This window comes from Natrix helvetica, assembly GCF_964273705.1.
Source record: "Natrix helvetica genome assembly, chromosome: 1".
NCBI lineage: Eukaryota > Metazoa > Chordata > Lepidosauria > Squamata > Natricidae > Natrix > Natrix helvetica.
Window position 1 is genome coordinate 298,708,362 of NC_138548.1, and position 18,095 is coordinate 298,726,456.

The window sequence follows — 18,095 nt, forward strand, 5'->3', positions numbered from 1 at the left end:
GGGACAAGAAACATTCCTATCTGACCAATTGGTTGTGAAGCCTGATGATCATTACTATGGAAGATAAATGCCAGGTAGATCATCACACCTTTAGAGAAGAAAAGGTACCTACGGTAGGTGGAAAAAAAGAGGCTGGGACTGATATCCTTAGCAGGATTAACTGCACCATTCATTGGTTACATGGGCCAAGAAGAATTCTGAATGGCAATAATAAATACATCTTTAAATATATTCATTGTTAATTTTTGCTCTACAGTCAATAGACTTTGGGAAGCTTAATCTGTAGAGTAACACACCAAATATTGCCAGGCCCAAATATTCAAGCTTTTTTGTTTTTAATTTGGGGAAAGAGCTTGGGTGATTTAAGCAGCAAAGTGAATGTCTTAACCCGCATATCCCTGAAAGCTTCTGAATAATTGGGTTGAATCTTCCTACATAATGGTGATGGAGCAGAATGGCAAAAGCTTTTGAAAACAACACACACACACCCCGCCGCAAAAAAACCCACCATGTTTAGAAATCTGGAAATTTGCACCTGTCTACCCGAACAAAGTTACATCGCATTTATGGTCCTTGGAGACCCCCAAAATTAAAAATGCAATTCTTGGTTGCAAGAAAATGGCCCAGTTATAAAGGGGGAAAGGGCCACCTTTGCAAAGCAGGAGGGGCAGAAGGGGGAAGCTGCTCACCTTTTCTTAGTGAGCAGAACAGCCCTGCAGGACTTGCCATCCCAGGTACAGTAAGGATCTCTGGCAAGGCAGCAGTCGGCACACGTTTTGCCATAGAGTTCACAGCGATACATGGAGAGCTGCACCAGCCCTTTGGTAGTGCTCACAAGCAGTTCCTGCTACTCAAAGGACAGAGGAGAAATACTGCCATGCAACTTTTTGTGACACCCTGGAGTCTGCAGCCTCCCTTCCCCACACATTCTGCACAAAAATGGGTGGGACAGCAGGAAAGGGAGATAGAGAAGATGCTTTACCTAAGTTTCTTTTTGTAAATATTAAAATGATCTTTTAATATTGGCCTTCATTGAATGGAGATAAAGTTATATTTAGTACATACCTCATGCAAATATAGTTACATGGATTACTCTTTGGTGGTGAATACAATCATTTCTCTTTCTGACATATTAAAAATGGTTACTAAGAACCTTCTGGCAAGACTCTGGAGGCTGCTCTCAAGGTTCGGGGTTATGGGAAGATACCCTTGGGGACTGAATTGTGCCCCTTTGCCCTGGAGAAAATTACACACGATTAGTATAACAAATGCTGCCTTACCCGCTTTAGAGAAAATCTCATGTCTAAGATTGCTGAAGGCACCTACGAGAAACAGAAAACAACAGCTGTTTGCAATAGTACTCCCAATTCCATGTTGCATTGGATGCCCGCATCCCTGAGTTCCGTGCAAACTTTAGACTGGTACCTGCTTCACACATGCTTCACAATCATGCTGACAACCAGAGGGTGGCAAAGAGTTAAGGTTTTCTCAACTTCTCTGCAGCCATTGAGTGGTTATCTGAACTTTCATAGGGCTATAAAAAATTTTTTCTCCTCCTGAAAACTTTTTGCAACAGTCTGGGACAACCTGGGTCATTAATCAGGCAACATCCTTTCCTGATCTGAGGTTGCTTTCACACACTTGGCCAGTACTGCAACTATGTCCATTTGGATGCAGCAGCAGATGAGAAAAATGGCAAATGAAAAGCAGCCTCTATGGGGAGATGGATCATTGCTAGCGATGCTCAAGAAAAAACTCCATCACAGACATCCTGGGTCCAGCTAACAAATAAGATATTATTTAATTTCTCCAAACCTAAAAGGGAATGAACATTGGATATAGTCTACTTTTCATTTGTTATTCTTTCACAGAGATATTGAGGATTCATAGAGGATTACATAAGAGGCATTTATGGGAGGCAAAAACTGATTCTTACTCAGGCCTTGCAGAATGGGTCAGTCTATCTCAGCGATGGCAAACCTTTAGGCACTGAGTGCCCAAAGTGCGTGTGTATGTGCATGTGTGCGCACGCCCAAATCTCAAGGCATGGGCGCATGATTGCGCGCATCCTGAACATGTGCATGCACCCCACCCAAACTGCAAGGTGTGGGCGCCTGTGCACTGCGCACACGCCCCCCCCCATGCCCCATGCATGCATGGCATAGACCTGAAGACCAGTTGGCTAGCGGGAGGCACACACCAGAGTTGGGTTGCTCCTGGTTTGGCCCGGTTCAGCCGAACCAGTAGTAGTATTTTTGCCTGGGTCGCAGAACCGGCAGCAACCCAGCCTGGCCACATCCCCGAAATGGTTCTCTGGTGTCTTCTGCCATTGCCGGCATGTTTCTGTGCATGTGCAGAACATTTTTTTAGTCAAGTGCACATGCGCAAGTAACGCGCGGCCGCTGCGCACGCAGTGAAACGGTACTAACCGGTTCAGAAACCCACCCCTGGCGCATGTGCATAAGAAACAGAGACCCAAAACAGAGCTGGGGTGATGGTGGACATGCCCACAGAGAGGGTTCTATGTGCCACAGGTGCCCCACCACTGGTCTATCTAATGCAGTGGTTCTCAACCTGTCGGTCGGGACCCCTTTGGGGGTCGAACAACCCTTTCACAGGGGTCGCCTAAGACCATCAGAAAACATATTTTCGATGGTCTTAGGAACCGAGACACCAATTTTATGGTTGGGGGGGGTCACCACAACATGTGGAACTGTATTAAAGGGTCGCGGCATGGGGAAGGTTGAGAATCACTGATCTGAAGCATGATGCTATAGGGACACTACTCTATCATTAAAAAAAAACTGGGACAGGAGTTTTGTGATGAAATTTTTTTTACAGCATAGTAAATTCTAATTGGTTGATATTGTCCCTATCCACATTCTGTAGTTCTTGTCCTTAAAATTTTGTTCATTCTTGGTTTACAACCTGTGGCATCCTCTCCCTTTGAGTTTTAGCCCCACAGCCCGTAATATGGGGGAGGGGGGTTATTTATCAAGAAACAAATAAATGATATTACAGGAAAGATTAGCTGGATTCATGACTTTCATTTTCACTCTCTGTATATGTGGACATGATACTTGATTGTACTCATCAACATCATGCTTGACTTCTTTATATCTTGTCTTGACAAATAATTACTTTGACTCCTGGCTCATGGATTAAATTAATTGCACAAACCAATGCACTGTATTACAGGAAATTGGACCTTTGTAGACAACTCCAGCCCACAAAAGTTTTTAAAGTAACAGAAGTATTCTGATTACCTTTGAAACCTGGATCTCTTCCAAGCTGATCTCCTGAGAGCCTTGGCCTTCTAGGTTGGAGATGCCCACCTTAAGCACTTTGCCTTCATCTGTGAGAAGTCAAACAGAAGAGTATGTGACGAGGACTATGGGGTGGGAGTACCTCCTTGGATTCTTGTTTCATGGACTTATTAAGCTCATTACCAGGCAGGAGATTCAATATGACAGCAAACCCATCCCTGGAAGAGACCACTCATAGAGTTAGAAAGAGATGGGCCAAAATAGATTTTCCATATTCTTTTGCATGGTTTCAGGATCACCTAGCACAGTGGTGGCTGACCTTTTCGGCACTGAGTGGCCAAAGTGTGCACCCGGGCCAGTGGTGGGTTTCAAAATTTTTTAGAATCTCTTCTGTAGGTGTGGCCTGCTTTGTGGGGGGTGACTTGCCGACCATGTGACTGGGTGGGAGTGGCTTGGCAGTCATGTGACCGGTGGGAGTGATGGGCAGTCATGTGACTGGGTGGGAGTGGCCAACTTGTAAAATGTGGTGAAACTCACTTAACAAGGCTCTTGCTTAGCAATCAAAATGTTGGCTCAGAAACTCTGGCGTTTGAAGCATGCAAGTCTTAAAGCTATCAAGTTACAACACCCTTGCACCCCTAACGCTTTAGAAAAAAAAACCCAAGGGGTGTTCAAACTTGGCAGCTTTAAGACTTGTGGACTTCATCTCCCAGAATTCCTCCTCTCGCTCTTCATCTTGATGATGTGCAGACGGGCGGGGGGAGGGAGCTGGAACCAGTTCTAAACGGCACTGTAGATTTGTGGAACCTCTTCTATAGAAGAGGTTAGAACTGGCAGGAACCCACCCCTGACCCGGGCCCAAACTGCAAGGTGTGGGGGCATGCATGTGCGCATCCCGTACATGCGGGACGCTTCACACAAACTGCAGGGCGTGGAGCGCATGCACCCCATGCCCTGTGCATGCATAGCAGAGACCCAAAGACCAATTGTGTGCATGAGCAGCAGAGACTCGAAACAGAGCTGCAGTGATGGTGTGTGTGCCCACAGAGAGGGCTCTGCCTGTCACCTCTGGCACTCATGCATAGGTTTTTCACCACTGACCTAGCACATTGAAGAAGCTCAAAAGATTGTAGCTGCAGGACTACATCTATGGATATCTTATTCACCAAGATGCCGGAATTACTCTGACCTCTGAGGATCCTTTCTCTCAGATAGCTCTCTCTAGCTATGCAGCTGAGGCTGTGAAGGATGAGGCCACTCCTTGTGGATTATATGTATAGTTATCCCAGGGAGAGGTCCATTTCTAACATGCAGCATCTTTGCATGAGAGTTTTTTTTTTAAATGCCAATTTTAGGACAATTTAGGGGCAAACTGAGCATATTTTCATTTATCAAAGAATTTCAAGTAGGCTATGGTTATTTTCCAGAATGTTTTAATAGAAAAAAAATAGCAACATCATTAATTTCATCCAATATGCCTTCTTATGCTATGTAATTCTACAGGGACCATGAGATAATGAATGTATTTTGTTACCTGCTTTATACATTTTTCTATTCCTATCATAGCTTTTCTAGAGAAAAAAGGTCTGGGTTCAAGATCGATCATATCTGGACAAAATCATTATGTTATTTTCTTTGCTTTGTTTATGTCATTGTGAAATATTTCTAATATTTTGTTAGGTGTAATGCAATGAATTTATGCTTTCATATTTTTTGGTCGAAAAGGAAATTCTATCATTTTAGCACTGTTTTATGTTTTTAATATATTTTAAAGTGGCAGCTATTAATTGCTTACAATGAATTTGATGTTTTAGAGGCTCTGTGAATACTTCAATAGTCTGGCTCAAAGGGGTACCATTTAATTCCAATTACTTAACAAGGGGATTGTAACCAGGCCTTTGAAGCAATTAAATAGTACTGAAGAGCACAAACAATCCCAACTGATACTCTGGGCCAAAATAGAAATGAAGAAAATGACAAAATACCTGTATTTTTTGGAGTATAAGACACACCAGAGTATAAGACGCACCAAGATTTTAAAGAAGCAAATTTAAAAAAAAGTTTTTGCATTCTGCAGACCTCCCAAAAATGGCCCACTTGTTTTTCAAAAAAAGGACATGAATAGCCTTTAGGAGGCTTGTAAAGTGCTCCTGGGGGCCAAAACCAAGCAAAAAACAGTCCATTTTTTGTGAAAACGGGCCTGTTTTTTGTCAAAAAACAGGCATGCATAGCCTTTAGGATCCTGAGGGCTGGGGGAGCAAAATTGAGCAAAAAATGGCCCGTTTTTCACTCATTTCTGTTCTCTCCAGTCCCCAGGAACACTCTGGAAGCCTCCTAAAGACTATACTTGACATTTTGGTGAAGGGAGTGGGGTTTTGGGAGGCAAAAAATGCTGTATAAGACGCACAAAGATTTTCAGCCTCTTTTTTCAGGGAAAAGGGTGCGTCTTATACACCGAAAAATATGGTTCAAAGACCTGACAATAGAAGTGGAATGACTGTGACAAAAAAAAGGAAACATAGTACCAGCAAAAATAGGTGTGTGCAATCACAAAACATCTGGAGCACCTTTTCAATTCCATTGGTGTTGACAAAATCTCCATCAGTCAATTGCAGAAGGCAGCATTACTTACAATAGCTTACATCACACAACAATACCTTTAACACCATCAGACAACTGCCTATGCCAAATTTTTGAGAAGGGCTCGATAGGTGCATAAAAATGCCAAATCCAGTCTAAACATCTGTCTGACTGTGCGACCAACCAGAATAGTGGCAATGGCAGTGATTATATTGACAAAAGAATCAGATATGATGATGCTGATGATGATTTTCCTTCCACTGTACAAATGAAAGGGGGGGGGGCAGTTGCTTCCACCATTAGCCTCCCTCAAATTATCATCAACCAATTTAGATAATGCTCCTGCATCTCAACACATAGGCTCAGGTTCTACTCACCTTTATTTTAAAGTCTCAAGCAATATTTGCTGTTAAAAGTGAGCAATCAGAGAAAAACCATAGTGTTGCTGATCACATGAAAGCACTTTGAACAGGGAAAATTGTACACCTAATGCTGCCATCTAGTAGCTCTTTCTTCACTTTCCTTTGCCCGTCGATTAAGTCAAACATCATTTCAAACTGTGACTTACACTAAGATCAGAACATCTTTGCTTGAACTCCTGTACCTGTTCCAAGGAAGAGAACATCAACGTGTCCAGCTTCTGTCTCCATTCTGTCCACCAGCAGATGCCGGATATTGAAAGGCACATTGACTCTAATCAGAACGGGCTTCCTGTGGAGTGGATAGATGGGGTCCCACATCAGATGATGAGTGCGCATGAAGCTAATCACTTCGTCGGGGAAGTCCTTGGTTGACTGCAGGAACGGGTCATATGTTTCACTGGGACACTGACGGGAAGAACGGACATTGAAAAAGGAATGGTGCAAAAGTATTAACTCCACAAAACATAGTCTTGTGATTTAAGGTAGCTAAATCTATTAATATCACAAGTCAGGCAATTTTTCATCAATTGTCATGTATGACTGCATATGGCATGATCACTTTCCTGGGATGGGATCATCTTCTGCATTTTCTGAAACCTCCCTACTTACAGATTGGTGAAATTTCCTGGGACAAACTGCTTCAGGACCATTTATGGAACCCGTGAGTGGATCCAGGACCCAAATTAGCCTTCTCAGAAATGAATCATGCAGGGAAAAGAGGCCTTGAAGAGCCCTTGTTGCCCAGGTAGGATTAGACAACTCCCAGAAATAACCTAAAGGTAAAGGTAAAGTTCCCCTCACACATATGTGCCAGTGGTTCCCACCTCTAGGGGGCGGTGCTCATCTTTGCCGAATAGCCAGCGCTGTTCAAAGACGTCTCCATGGTCATGTGGCCGGCATGACTAAATGCCGAAGGTGCACAGAACGCTTTTACCTTCCCACCAAAGGTGGTCCCTATTTTTTTTTCTACTTGCATTTTTACATGCTTTCAAATTTCTGGGTTGGCAAAAGCTGGGACAAGTAATGGGAGCTCACTCCGTTACATGGCGCTAGGGATTTGAACCGCTGAACCGCTGACCTTTCAGATCGACAAGCTCAGCATCTTAGCCACTGAGTCACCGTGTCCCTTTCACAACCTACAGTAGTTTAACTCTGAGTGGCAGCAAATATTTTCCCTAGTCAGTCTTTATATGAACAAGTTAGAGACAAAATGACTAAGGAGAGTTTTATGTACATACTGTTCCAGGACGAGGGTAAGGGATCCGTCCCTTATATTCAGCCCACTGATAATCAAAGCCTTCCTTGTGTGCAAAAGGTCCATTGAAGGCAGCTCGAATGGCTGCCAGGGAATAAACACACACTGCAGCACCACTAAAAATGCCACTGGGGAAAGAAAAGAATAATGTAGGGAGATGGAGAGTATTGATACATAAATCAGTCCAAGAGATATTTCTTTGTACCATTCTGCCACAACATGCCTTTGAAAGATTTCTGCCTTAGAAAAGACTTTCTAACTCATTTAAAGGTCATGAAATGGGAAGGTGGAATGCCTGAGGTGACCTTAGAGAAGATGACCTTCAGAAAGCCATTTTGTTTCAAGAGCATTCTCACTGCTCTTCTCATCTTTAAGGGGGAGGGACTTTGCTCCCATCAATTTTCTCCCAGGACATTCCTTAACTCAGTTAAAGCTGAAGATTATGGGAGCACCGAGATTCAACACATGAGAATCACTGCCTTAGTTCTTCCCAGCAGCCTCCTCCTTCATCCAGTCAGGTAGGATGCAGTGACAGGCACCATTTCTGCAGGAACTTGAAAGAGCTACAGCAGAATCCTGTTTCCGTGTATCAATCCATTCAGATGGATTAAAGTGCATGCCTTCTATAACTGAAATAACCGAATAACAGAGTTGGAAGGGACCCTGGAAACCTTCTAGTCCCAACCCCCTGCTAAAGCAGGAAACCTTATACTATTAGTATAATAAGCACTATTTTCATTCCTGCTGATCCACGGGCACAAACAATTCTTTTCTTTTGTCATATTCATTGTAAACATTTCCGCTTACCTGGAAACTGTGAAGAGGCCATAAACCAGAGGGTTCTGTATGTTACGGGTTTGAAGGAGGAAGACGTCTTCTAGAATATAGCAGGACACGCCCAATTTAAGGAAGGCCTTTGAATAACATCCCCCCCGCCGCCCCGCTAGGATCACAGACTCTATTCTAGAAAGGGCAGCTCTCAATACGCAAGTAACCTTACCCAGCTGATCAAAATGTGTTTCGGTGCCCTGGGGACCTGGGATAGAGCAGATCAGCCGTGCTTTAAGAAAAGTGGTCCAGCGATTGATAAGGCTATGCTTCCCACCAATATCGTTCTGCCAAACAGAAGCAGGGATCGGTCAAGCATAATTTTCAAGTCCATCCTCAACTGCTCTCCAGTACTCTTAAGTGATTGCTTTGAATGCATCCATTGCATCATGTTTACAGTCCCACGTGGGCGTTCTTTAAAACCCAAGGTGGTGAACGCTCTCCAAACCATTAATAGAGAGGCAGATACTTAGAGCTACTGTACATTTCCTGTTTTTCCTAGAGAAATGATGCAGAGTTAAATTAAAGGAATTTGAACATCTTTCCAGTGCGTGTTTTATCCAGGGATGTTCTTAAATGTGCACCATTCAACTCTGCCTCTCTATTAATGGTTGGATAGCATTCACCTTCTTGTGTTTTAAGAAAGCCCACCTGGGTCTGTAAACATTCACCATGAGTCGTGTGGATAAGATCCAGTGGTGAAATTCATTTTTTTTACTACTGGTTCTGTGGGTGTGGCTTGGTGGGTGTGGCAGGAGAAAGATATTGCAAAATCTCCATTCACACCCCACCCTGGGGCCAGCCAGAGGTGGTATTTGCCAGTTCTCCAAACTACTCAAAATTTCCACTACTGGCTCTCCAGAACCTGTCAGAATCTGCTGGATTTCACCTTTGATATGATCCATCCTCTGCCGACATCCCTTATATTATGTAAACTTCTGGCAGATACCTGTATGTTGAACTTTGCAAGAAGGAAGCCACAAGACTCAGGAGCTTGCTCATGTAGGCATTTGGCTTACAGGGAAACCAACAGATATGCAAGTGTATGCAAAAAAAGCTTTTTCCTGACTGACAGTCGCATTCAACTGCACTCTAAAGGCAGTCATCATTTGACTTATGCACTCTAGATTTCAGAATGCCGGAACAATCTCAGACACCCTGTCAACATGTAGCTATTTTGAATTAGACTACTATTTCTGCATTATGAAAGACCTCTGCTCTGGCAAAATTCCCAGCTGTGTTTCAGAAAGCTGGAGCAAAATTCAGACTGGATGCCTCCAATGCAGGAAATAATCATATTTTAGCCCTGTTCTAACATTGACTGCTGGTGGCTGACATCCACCTTCCAGAAGCAGTACTGTGTACCATAGTATCTACAGAGATGCTTAATTTATCTATAGTGCTAAATACATTTTGCTAGGGGATAAAAAGCCATTGTTCAGAAAGAGCTTGCTTCCCAGGAAATATTCAGATAGCACATCAGTTAAATAGCTACACAAGAAGCACTTATTGCTTACCTTGCAGACGCGGGCCACACGAGCATGGATACGCCTTTTTTCCCATTGTCCAGCTTCCACTGCAGTTTCCCGGAAAAAGATGTACACTTTATCATCCTCGTGGCTGTAAGTATCAGGAATAGCATGGGCCTCAATAAACACCGGCTCTGGAGCGTGGTTGGAAATGACAGGAGTGGAGTGTTGAAAGGAGAGATTAACGAACTGGAACTCTATCTCAAACTTCAAAACATGGAAGAAGAAAAGGGAGAAAATCTGGCAGAAACAATGAGAGAAATTCTGGAAGAAGCATCGGTGATAACTAAAGGCAAGCTGATGGAAGGAACAGCTGGAGGGTTTCGAGTCTTTACAAGATATGCAATGAACAACAAGGTGCCAAGAGAAGTCCAAATAAGATTTATCAAGAAAACAATTAAAATACGAATACTACAAATGGCAAGAGATATAGGATTGCACTACTACTGGAAGGACACAGGATGATGAGATGAAATGTTAGTTAAATTTAGAGTATTATGTATTTAAAAAGGTAATAATAGTTATAGTTAAATGATTAATAATGATAATAATGCATATATACACTAGATTGATAATATGAATTTTTACACAAATTGTAAGTGAGGACTATGAAGAGGATGCTGAAAAGCTTTGTTATAAAAGATAAACAACTCTATATAGAATAGAATATAAAGATGTAATACTATCAGATGATTTCAGGATGATGTAATGAAATGTCATAATATAAATTTATTTTAAATTTAGAATACTTTACATAAATAATAATAACTGTAATAATCAGTTATAGTCAAATGAATGTTTAATAACCATAACAATTATATACATATATATTAGATTGATGATATGAGACTTTATGTAAATTACAAGTGTGAGGAAGCACAAAAGTTTTGTAACCAATCGACACACTGTAAGTAATTGAAGAAGGGTTTTTATATTTTGTGTGTGTTTATGTTTGTTTGTTTTATGTTTGTTTAAAAATAAAAAAAAACTTTATACATATATATAAAAATAAAAATATAAATAACAAATAAACCACCAAAAAACAAAAAACACACCGGCTCTGCAAGGAGGGGTATTCAGATCTAAACTGCCCGTTTCTTCTATTAAAAGAGTGAATATTGCAATAGATTTCTGGATGCAATTCCAAGTGCCAGTTTTGGTTGATAAAACCCTATATAGCTTGGCTTGGTGCCAAAGTGCCAATAGAATCGCTGCTCTGCTCTAATAGCAGTAGCACTTAGACTTATATACTGCTTCATAGTGCTTTACAGGGCTCTCTAAGTGGTTCACAGAGTCAGCATATTGCCCTCAACAATTTGGGTTCTCATTTTACCCACCTCGGAAGGATGGTGAGATTTGATCTGCCAAACTGCTGGCAGCCAGCAGTCAGCAGAAGCAGCCTGCAGTACTGTACTCTAACCACTGAGCCACCTCTGCTCTAAACTGAGTTGTTCCATCTGAGATGATCTTCTCTGGAGAAGCCACTAGTGGTGATGTCCCATTTTTATGATGCCAGAAAATAGTCTTCATCCAGGGTATTTTAAAAGATTATAGACTAGCCCTCTGTAATTCCCAATGCTTGAATGATCTCTTTGGTGCAGGGGTGTCCAAACTTGGCAACTTTAAGACTTGTGGACTTCAACTCCCAGAATTCCCCAGCCAGCTCTGGCTGGGGAATTCTGGGAGTTGAAGTCCACAAGTCTTAAAGTTGCCAAGTTTGGACACCCCTGCTTTAGTGATAGCCTTTCAGAACATAGTGAGAATCCAATTTTTCTGTAGGAGATCTGAGGACTGGTTGTGTCTCTGTTAGTATTCTTGTAAAATTGTAATGGTTATTTATACATTTTCTAGGGTTTTTTCTTTCTGTATTTCTCGATGTTTATGTTTTTATGACTACTATACAAACTGCTAGGAGTCAATAAGAATAGTTGGGGGTATGCACAATAACAGTGTTTTAAAATTAGAGTTACATACCATTTAACCAATCATCTTGGTTCTGCTCCGTCCTGATGTAGTTTTGTTCAGGCTTGTCAAGATGAGTTCGGAAGAAAGCAGCATTGCTTCCCATGAAGTCAGTGGAGGTGCCTGAATAAAGTTCCCCATCTAGGAAACCCAGGAGACAAATCCACGGATAAAACACTTGCATCTTCTTTCTCTTGTATACTTTCTTTTATATATGAGCATTTATCGGTGTCATTCATAAATCATTAGATCGATGTATAGTGTATGCTAATGAATAGACCAGCGATGGCAAACCTTTTTTGGCTCACGTGCCACAAGTGGGGGGAGCACAGGGGGGGCATGTGCAGGCGTGCCACACCCATAATGCAATGCGCGACCCCCCCAGTGCGCATGCGCGCACAATGCGCGACCCCCCCATTTTTACATGCTTTGTTTGCCCTCCCCAGGCTCCAGAGGCTTTATAGGAGCCTGGGGAGGGTGAAAAGAGCCTCCCCCGCCCCCCGGAGGCCCTCCAGAGGCTTCAGGGACCGTCCGGAGGCTTCCCTGAAGCCTTCGGAACGCTTAAAACCACCCTCCGAGCAAACCGGAAGTCCGGGTTGCTCGGAGGGTCGTTTTAAGCGCTCCAAAGGCATCAGGGAAGCCTCCGGACGGTCCCTGAAGCCTCCGGAGGGCCTCCGGGGGGCGGGGGAGGCTCTTTTCACCCTCCCCAGGCTCCTATAAAGCCTCTGGAGCCCGGGGAGGGCGAAAAATGGCTTTTAAAAAGGTGAACTCAGCTGGCCAGCACTCGCATGCGTGCTGGCCAGCTGACAGGGCAGCGCCTCGCCTGCCCTGACAAATGGCTCAGCGTGCCACTTGTGGCACGCGTGCCATAGGTTTGCCATCACTGGAATAGACTATGTTTTATGTAGACTGGTACCACAGTACTCATCATTAATTGGTTCTGGAAAGCACGATGAGTACCAAAAATGATGAGTACCAAACAAATTTTTCCCATAAGAAATAATGTAGTGAGTCACAAGACAATAGACATCGGCAAATTCTAGCTTGTGCATTGAGTACCAAACAAATGATGAGTACCAGGACTACATTTTCCCATAAAAATGTGTTGAGAATCAAATTCAATGAGTTTCAAAGCAGTTGAGTCCCAACCTACAACTGTATATGCATATGAATATCTGCCTTGCATGCTCACCACACAAAAGGATGCCCCTCATAATTTTATTCTTATACATTTTGAGCGAGGAATGTAAAGTGAGCTAGCATACAGCTGGTACCCTTCTCCTGGCTTTCAACAGTTAAAGTGCTTCCTGAGATAACACACAGTATCATGGGAAAAATACAACAGAAATCTCTGTTGAATGGATGCCTAAATATATATATACATACGTTGTCAAAGCTACCTTTAATAACTGCCTCAATCTGATGATCCTTGTGTGGATAGGACCACGTGTCCTGTATTTCTCAATCAACAAAGTCAATAGCCATGCTGTTTTAGGAGAGGTGATCCAACATATCTAGACATTACCAAGTTAGGAAAAGCTATTTCATGGGTATATACACACACATGCAGAGATGCTGTGTGGGCTCTTCCTATGCCTACATTGTCTAGTGCTCTTACCTATTAGCTGTCCTGCAAAATCCTCATGGGGGCTATACGGACATTTGCCTCTCCCAGATTCTGTGGAGTGGGTCATCAGCTGCATAGCTAATATTCCTGATTCCTGCAATAAGAAAGCACTTCAGTTTGGTTTAAAGAGTAAGAGAAGCATTAAGGAATTGGAGGCCCTCAAAAGAAAAGGCTCAGTAGTCCAAAAGGGGCACCTTTAGACTTCCTGAACAGGAGACAGGAAGGTGTTATCCCATAATTGTAACCATCTTTTTCTCGCAGTGAAGTATCCTTGTTCTTTGAATATTGAAAGGATTAAGTTTTAGGAGTTTGAATGATAAATCATCCAGGCCTATAATATGGTGTTTTTGACTTACTGATTTTTTTCATCCTACTCCATTAGTATGTATGTGACAGCTGGCATTTACTCATTCTTACCTATTCTACCCAGATTAGGTTTTAAAAATAAATAAATAAATTAGGATTTAATTATGCTCTATCATGTAGTAAAGCAGATTAGGGAATATGAGTGTTAAGAAATATATGTTATCCATTATTTTTCCTTTCCTTTCCTTTTATTTATTTATTTGTTAAATTTATTTGCCACCCATCTCACTATGGGGCCCCCTCTAGGTGACTTACAACAATAAAAAAGGAATATATATTTATTTTAAAAACGTTTATAACACTAATGCTAAAAGTGACCCTTAAAATAGAATGGGGTCTGATGGACATCTATGGAGCCAACCCAGGGCAAGAAGATTTATTTCTTTACTTTATTCAGTGAGGGTAGAGGAGAGAGGGCAGAATCAATGCCAAGGAGACTGATTACCAAGAAAGACTGGTTTTGTCTGTAAATGTTAGAATTTCTTCACTGGTCTGAAAGGGGGGCATGGACAGATGCTCAGGTCATTTTCTGAGCCAAGTTTGACAAGTAATAATACAATAATACAATACAATAATACAATAGTAGAGTTGGAAGGGACCTTGGAGGTCTTCTAGTCCAACCCCCTGCCTAGGCAGGAAACCCTATACCGTTTCAGACAAATGGCTATCCAACATCTTCTTAAAGACTTCCAGTGTTGGGGCATTCACAACTTCTGGAGGAAGCTGTTCCACTGATTAATTGTTCTAACTGTCAGGAAGTTTCTCCTCAGTTCTAAGTTGCTTCTCTCCTTGATTAGTTTCCACCCATTGCTTCTTGTTCTATCCTCAGGTGCCTTGGAGAATAGTTTGACTCCCTCTTCTTTGTGGCAACCCCTGAGATATTGGAACACTGCTATCATGTCTCCCCTAGTCCTTCTTTCTCTTAAGCTAAACATACCCAGTTCCTGCAACCGTTCTTCATATGTTTTAGTCTCCAGTCCCCTAATCATCTTTGTTGCTCTTCTCTGCACTCTTTCTAGAGTCTCCACATCTTTTTTACATCGTGGCGACCAGAACTGAATGCAGTATTCCAAGTGTGGCCTTACCAAGGCATTATAAAGTGGTATTAACACATCACGTGATCTTGATTCAGTAGGTAGGTAGTAGGTAGTAGGGACTCATCTAATTTTCAGGGAAAGGACTGGGCCTAGTGGGTGGATAACACTTTAGCTCTGGTTTACTTACATACATGAATGCACAAAGATTGAAGCGACAGTTGCAAACAATAACCTATGATGCCCAAGTTTGAGAGCAAGAGAGAAAATAGATCGGCAGATAGTATCAGCAATAGTAGGGCATTTAGAATTCATTGCCAAAAGCTTTTGCTTCATGCTAGTTGTTTATAATTCCAGCCTGGTGAGTGAGACTCACCTTTGCTCCAGCTTTGAGTTGGATGAAGGCACACACAGGTTGATAGGAGCCAGTTCCACAGGCAAACACATGAGTGTGGTTGAAACGCTGCAGAAAGCGAATGAAATTGGCACATTCTGTCTGGAAAGTACAGAAAGATGGGTAGGTTATACTTAGACAAACTCTGCTTCGCCTGAGCACTCTTTCCATGGAAGAAGACCCCCCCCCCATATATCTGGTTGTCATCAGTTCTGACCCTAACAGATATCACCTGATCAGGTTTATTATTTGCTAAGAGAACAGCATCTCCCAGCAAATGGGATGTACCTTTACGGCAGGGGTGTCCAAACTTGGGAACTTTAAGACTTGTGGACTTCAACTCCCAGAATTCCTGGGCTGGCTGGGGAATTCTGGGAGTTGAAGTCCACAAGTCTTAAAGTTCCCAAGTTTGGACACCCCTGCTTTACGGTAATTAGGCATCCCATTGACCTCCCGGATCTGCTCCAGAATATTGAGACATTGCCTAGGGCAGATTTAGAGTACAGTCAAAGGTAAAAAAAGGCAATGCCATTTGAGCGGAAGACTATTTGCCTAATGTTACATATATCTAATCAGCCTAGAGTAGTGTTTCTCAACCTTGGCAACTTTAAGCTGCATGGAGTTCAACTTCCAGAATTCCCCAGCCAGCATCCATACAGTTGCCAAGGTTGAGAAACGCTGGGTTTACAGCATGTCCGTTTGAATTGTTCGCAATTCAGCACTTCAGATGCTGCCCAGATAATCCATCAACTCTACCATCCCCAGGGGGACAACCCTTTGTGTTAACTGCCTGGCGTTCTTCATTTGCACTGTGCGGCTGGAAAGCACAGGATGGATCTTACTAATGTTACACTGAAGGCCATAACACAGTGACCCCAGTAAAGTTACGTAGAGCTTTAAACTCATCACATTTCTTATCCAATAGAGTTCCATTGTTTCAGCCACTGTCTAAATTGTGGCAAGGCGGATGATTCAAAAGGAGGATGAATAGATGCCTATCACACCAATCCTAAGGAATAATTAGAAGGGGGAAAATGTGCTACTGAAAATTGGCCCTTTGCAACTAAATGTGCCGCAGTTCTTCAGAGTTTGCAAAAGAGGGCTTTGCGGGACCAAAGACTTCAGATTGATAGCTCAAATCATGGGCCTGAAAACCTTATTTACCTCAGGGTTCTTCCCAGCTAGCCTGCAATGCTTCACCTGCTCCTTAGGAGCTGGCCAGAAAACCTGGAAATAAAAACAAAAGGAATAAACATCTTCCCCCCAAATGCAAATAATACTATTGAAGTTACGTTGTACCAGTGCAAAGAGCTTCAGAAGAGGATCTTCTTCTTCTTCAGGATTCCCTCTGTATGTGCCATTTTGAACCATGACTGGTGGGGCAGTACAAATGCTTAAGAAATGGGTGCTGTACAGCGTGTGAAAGCATCTACCAAGCTCCTTGTTTTGAACAGCTAAAGCAGTCTTGTTTCCAGAAGCTCACGCAGTTGCTTCAGAAGTTAGTTCCAGGGTTTGCTGCATAAATGTAGGACAGCTACTTCGTTCCTGTGTACTGTGAGGCAACTTTTTGGATTGCTTGGCACAATCTTCAGTCTAGCTCTAAAGCTAATTTGGACTATGCTGGAAATGGGATGGGATTGGCCCAATACTTTATCTGTGATCTAGTTTGGAGAACAGCCAATATTTATTCATATACTCATTAGGTATAATGGAGCTACAGGAGCGATAAGGAAAGAAAAAAGGCAAACCAAAACTTATATAGGGCACATGGTTTCCATTTTTGTTTAAACAAAAGGTTCCCTGTGTTTTCATTTTTCCTCTCGCGTAAATAAAGGATTAATCGTCACCTAATAACTCTAATTGGGACTGGCAATTTTACAGTATTGTTAAGTGAAATGTCATGTGACTGCTCCACTTAGCAAGGGCAGTTCCTGCACTCCCAATTGCTCTCGTGAGGGAAATCCCACATGATTGTTGGGTGAATCCCAGCCATTCTTGGAAGAAGGCAATGGATTGCCTCCACTTTAACTCCCCCAACCCACTTATCTCCCCCTTCTCTACCCTTTTGATTTCCCGTCCATCCACCGGCACCAGCTGCCCTCACCGTCCAACCCTGCCCACTGCCACACATCTTCCACACCATGTGGTCACAACAGGCCTGGGCCTTCTTTCGTGCTAGTTCAGCTGAGGCCTTCATTCGGGTCAGCCTTTTTTTTTTCATGCGCTAACCAGGTTCCTTTTTTTGCACTGGCCTTTTGTGTGGTGACCGGGCCCCTCTTTTGCAAAAAAACAAAAAGAGGTCATGACTGGAATGCAAAAGAAGGACCCAGTTGCCATGCAGAAGGACCCAGCCAGCATGCACAAGGAGGCTCTGGCAGGTACACAAAGGACGTTCTGGCAGGCATGCAAAAAAAGAAAAAGAAAAAGAAAAAGAAAGGACCTGGCCAGTACACAAAAGAAGGGTTTCTTCAGTAGTGGTGTGAGGCATACTGTATGGCACCCACCCACCCATAGTTCTCATCCAACAGCCTGTGGACATATCCGCAGCTTTTCCCCCGAGTGGCCAGGATGCTGAGCCAGAGATGAGGCAGGTGAAGAGGATAATGAAGGTCAGCCCGGGGGGGGGAGGGGCAATTATAAATGTAGGCAGGCCCAAATGTTGCTCAAGTGACCACAAGGACATTGCAACCATTAGAATTTTGAGGGTCATTCTTAAGTCCCTTCATCCGGCACTATTGTAACTTTGAATGGTTGTGGAATGAATGGACATTCAGTGAGGACTAGAGAAATTCAGAAAGTCATTTAAAAAAAAAATCTTTGTTGCATCTTCTC

At 42.8% G+C, this 18,095-nt stretch overlaps 1 protein-coding gene across 3 annotated transcripts in view; it reads right to left on the reverse strand.

The window, feature by feature from the left end:
- The window catches only part of LOC309382497 (semaphorin-3D-like), a 65,282-nt gene that overhangs the window by 7,821 nt on the left and 39,366 nt on the right, over positions 1-18,095 (reverse strand). For all 3 annotated transcript variants that reach the window (XM_081934069.1, XM_081934071.1, XM_081934070.1), the window contains 12 exons: positions 16,428-16,490; positions 15,246-15,365; positions 13,461-13,563; positions 11,855-11,983; positions 9,869-10,014; positions 8,524-8,638; positions 8,331-8,400; positions 7,507-7,651; positions 6,451-6,673; positions 3,267-3,355; positions 1,281-1,322; positions 690-847 (listed from right to left, as the gene is read on the reverse strand). In XM_081934069.1, the coding sequence (XP_081790195.1) occupies positions 690-847; positions 1,281-1,322; positions 3,267-3,355; positions 6,451-6,673; positions 7,507-7,651; positions 8,331-8,400; positions 8,524-8,638; positions 9,869-10,014; positions 11,855-11,983; positions 13,461-13,563; positions 15,246-15,365; positions 16,428-16,490 (1,403 nt within the window). The remainder of the gene's footprint in view (positions 1-689; positions 848-1,280; positions 1,323-3,266; positions 3,356-6,450; positions 6,674-7,506; positions 7,652-8,330; positions 8,401-8,523; positions 8,639-9,868; positions 10,015-11,854; positions 11,984-13,460; positions 13,564-15,245; positions 15,366-16,427; positions 16,491-18,095) is intronic.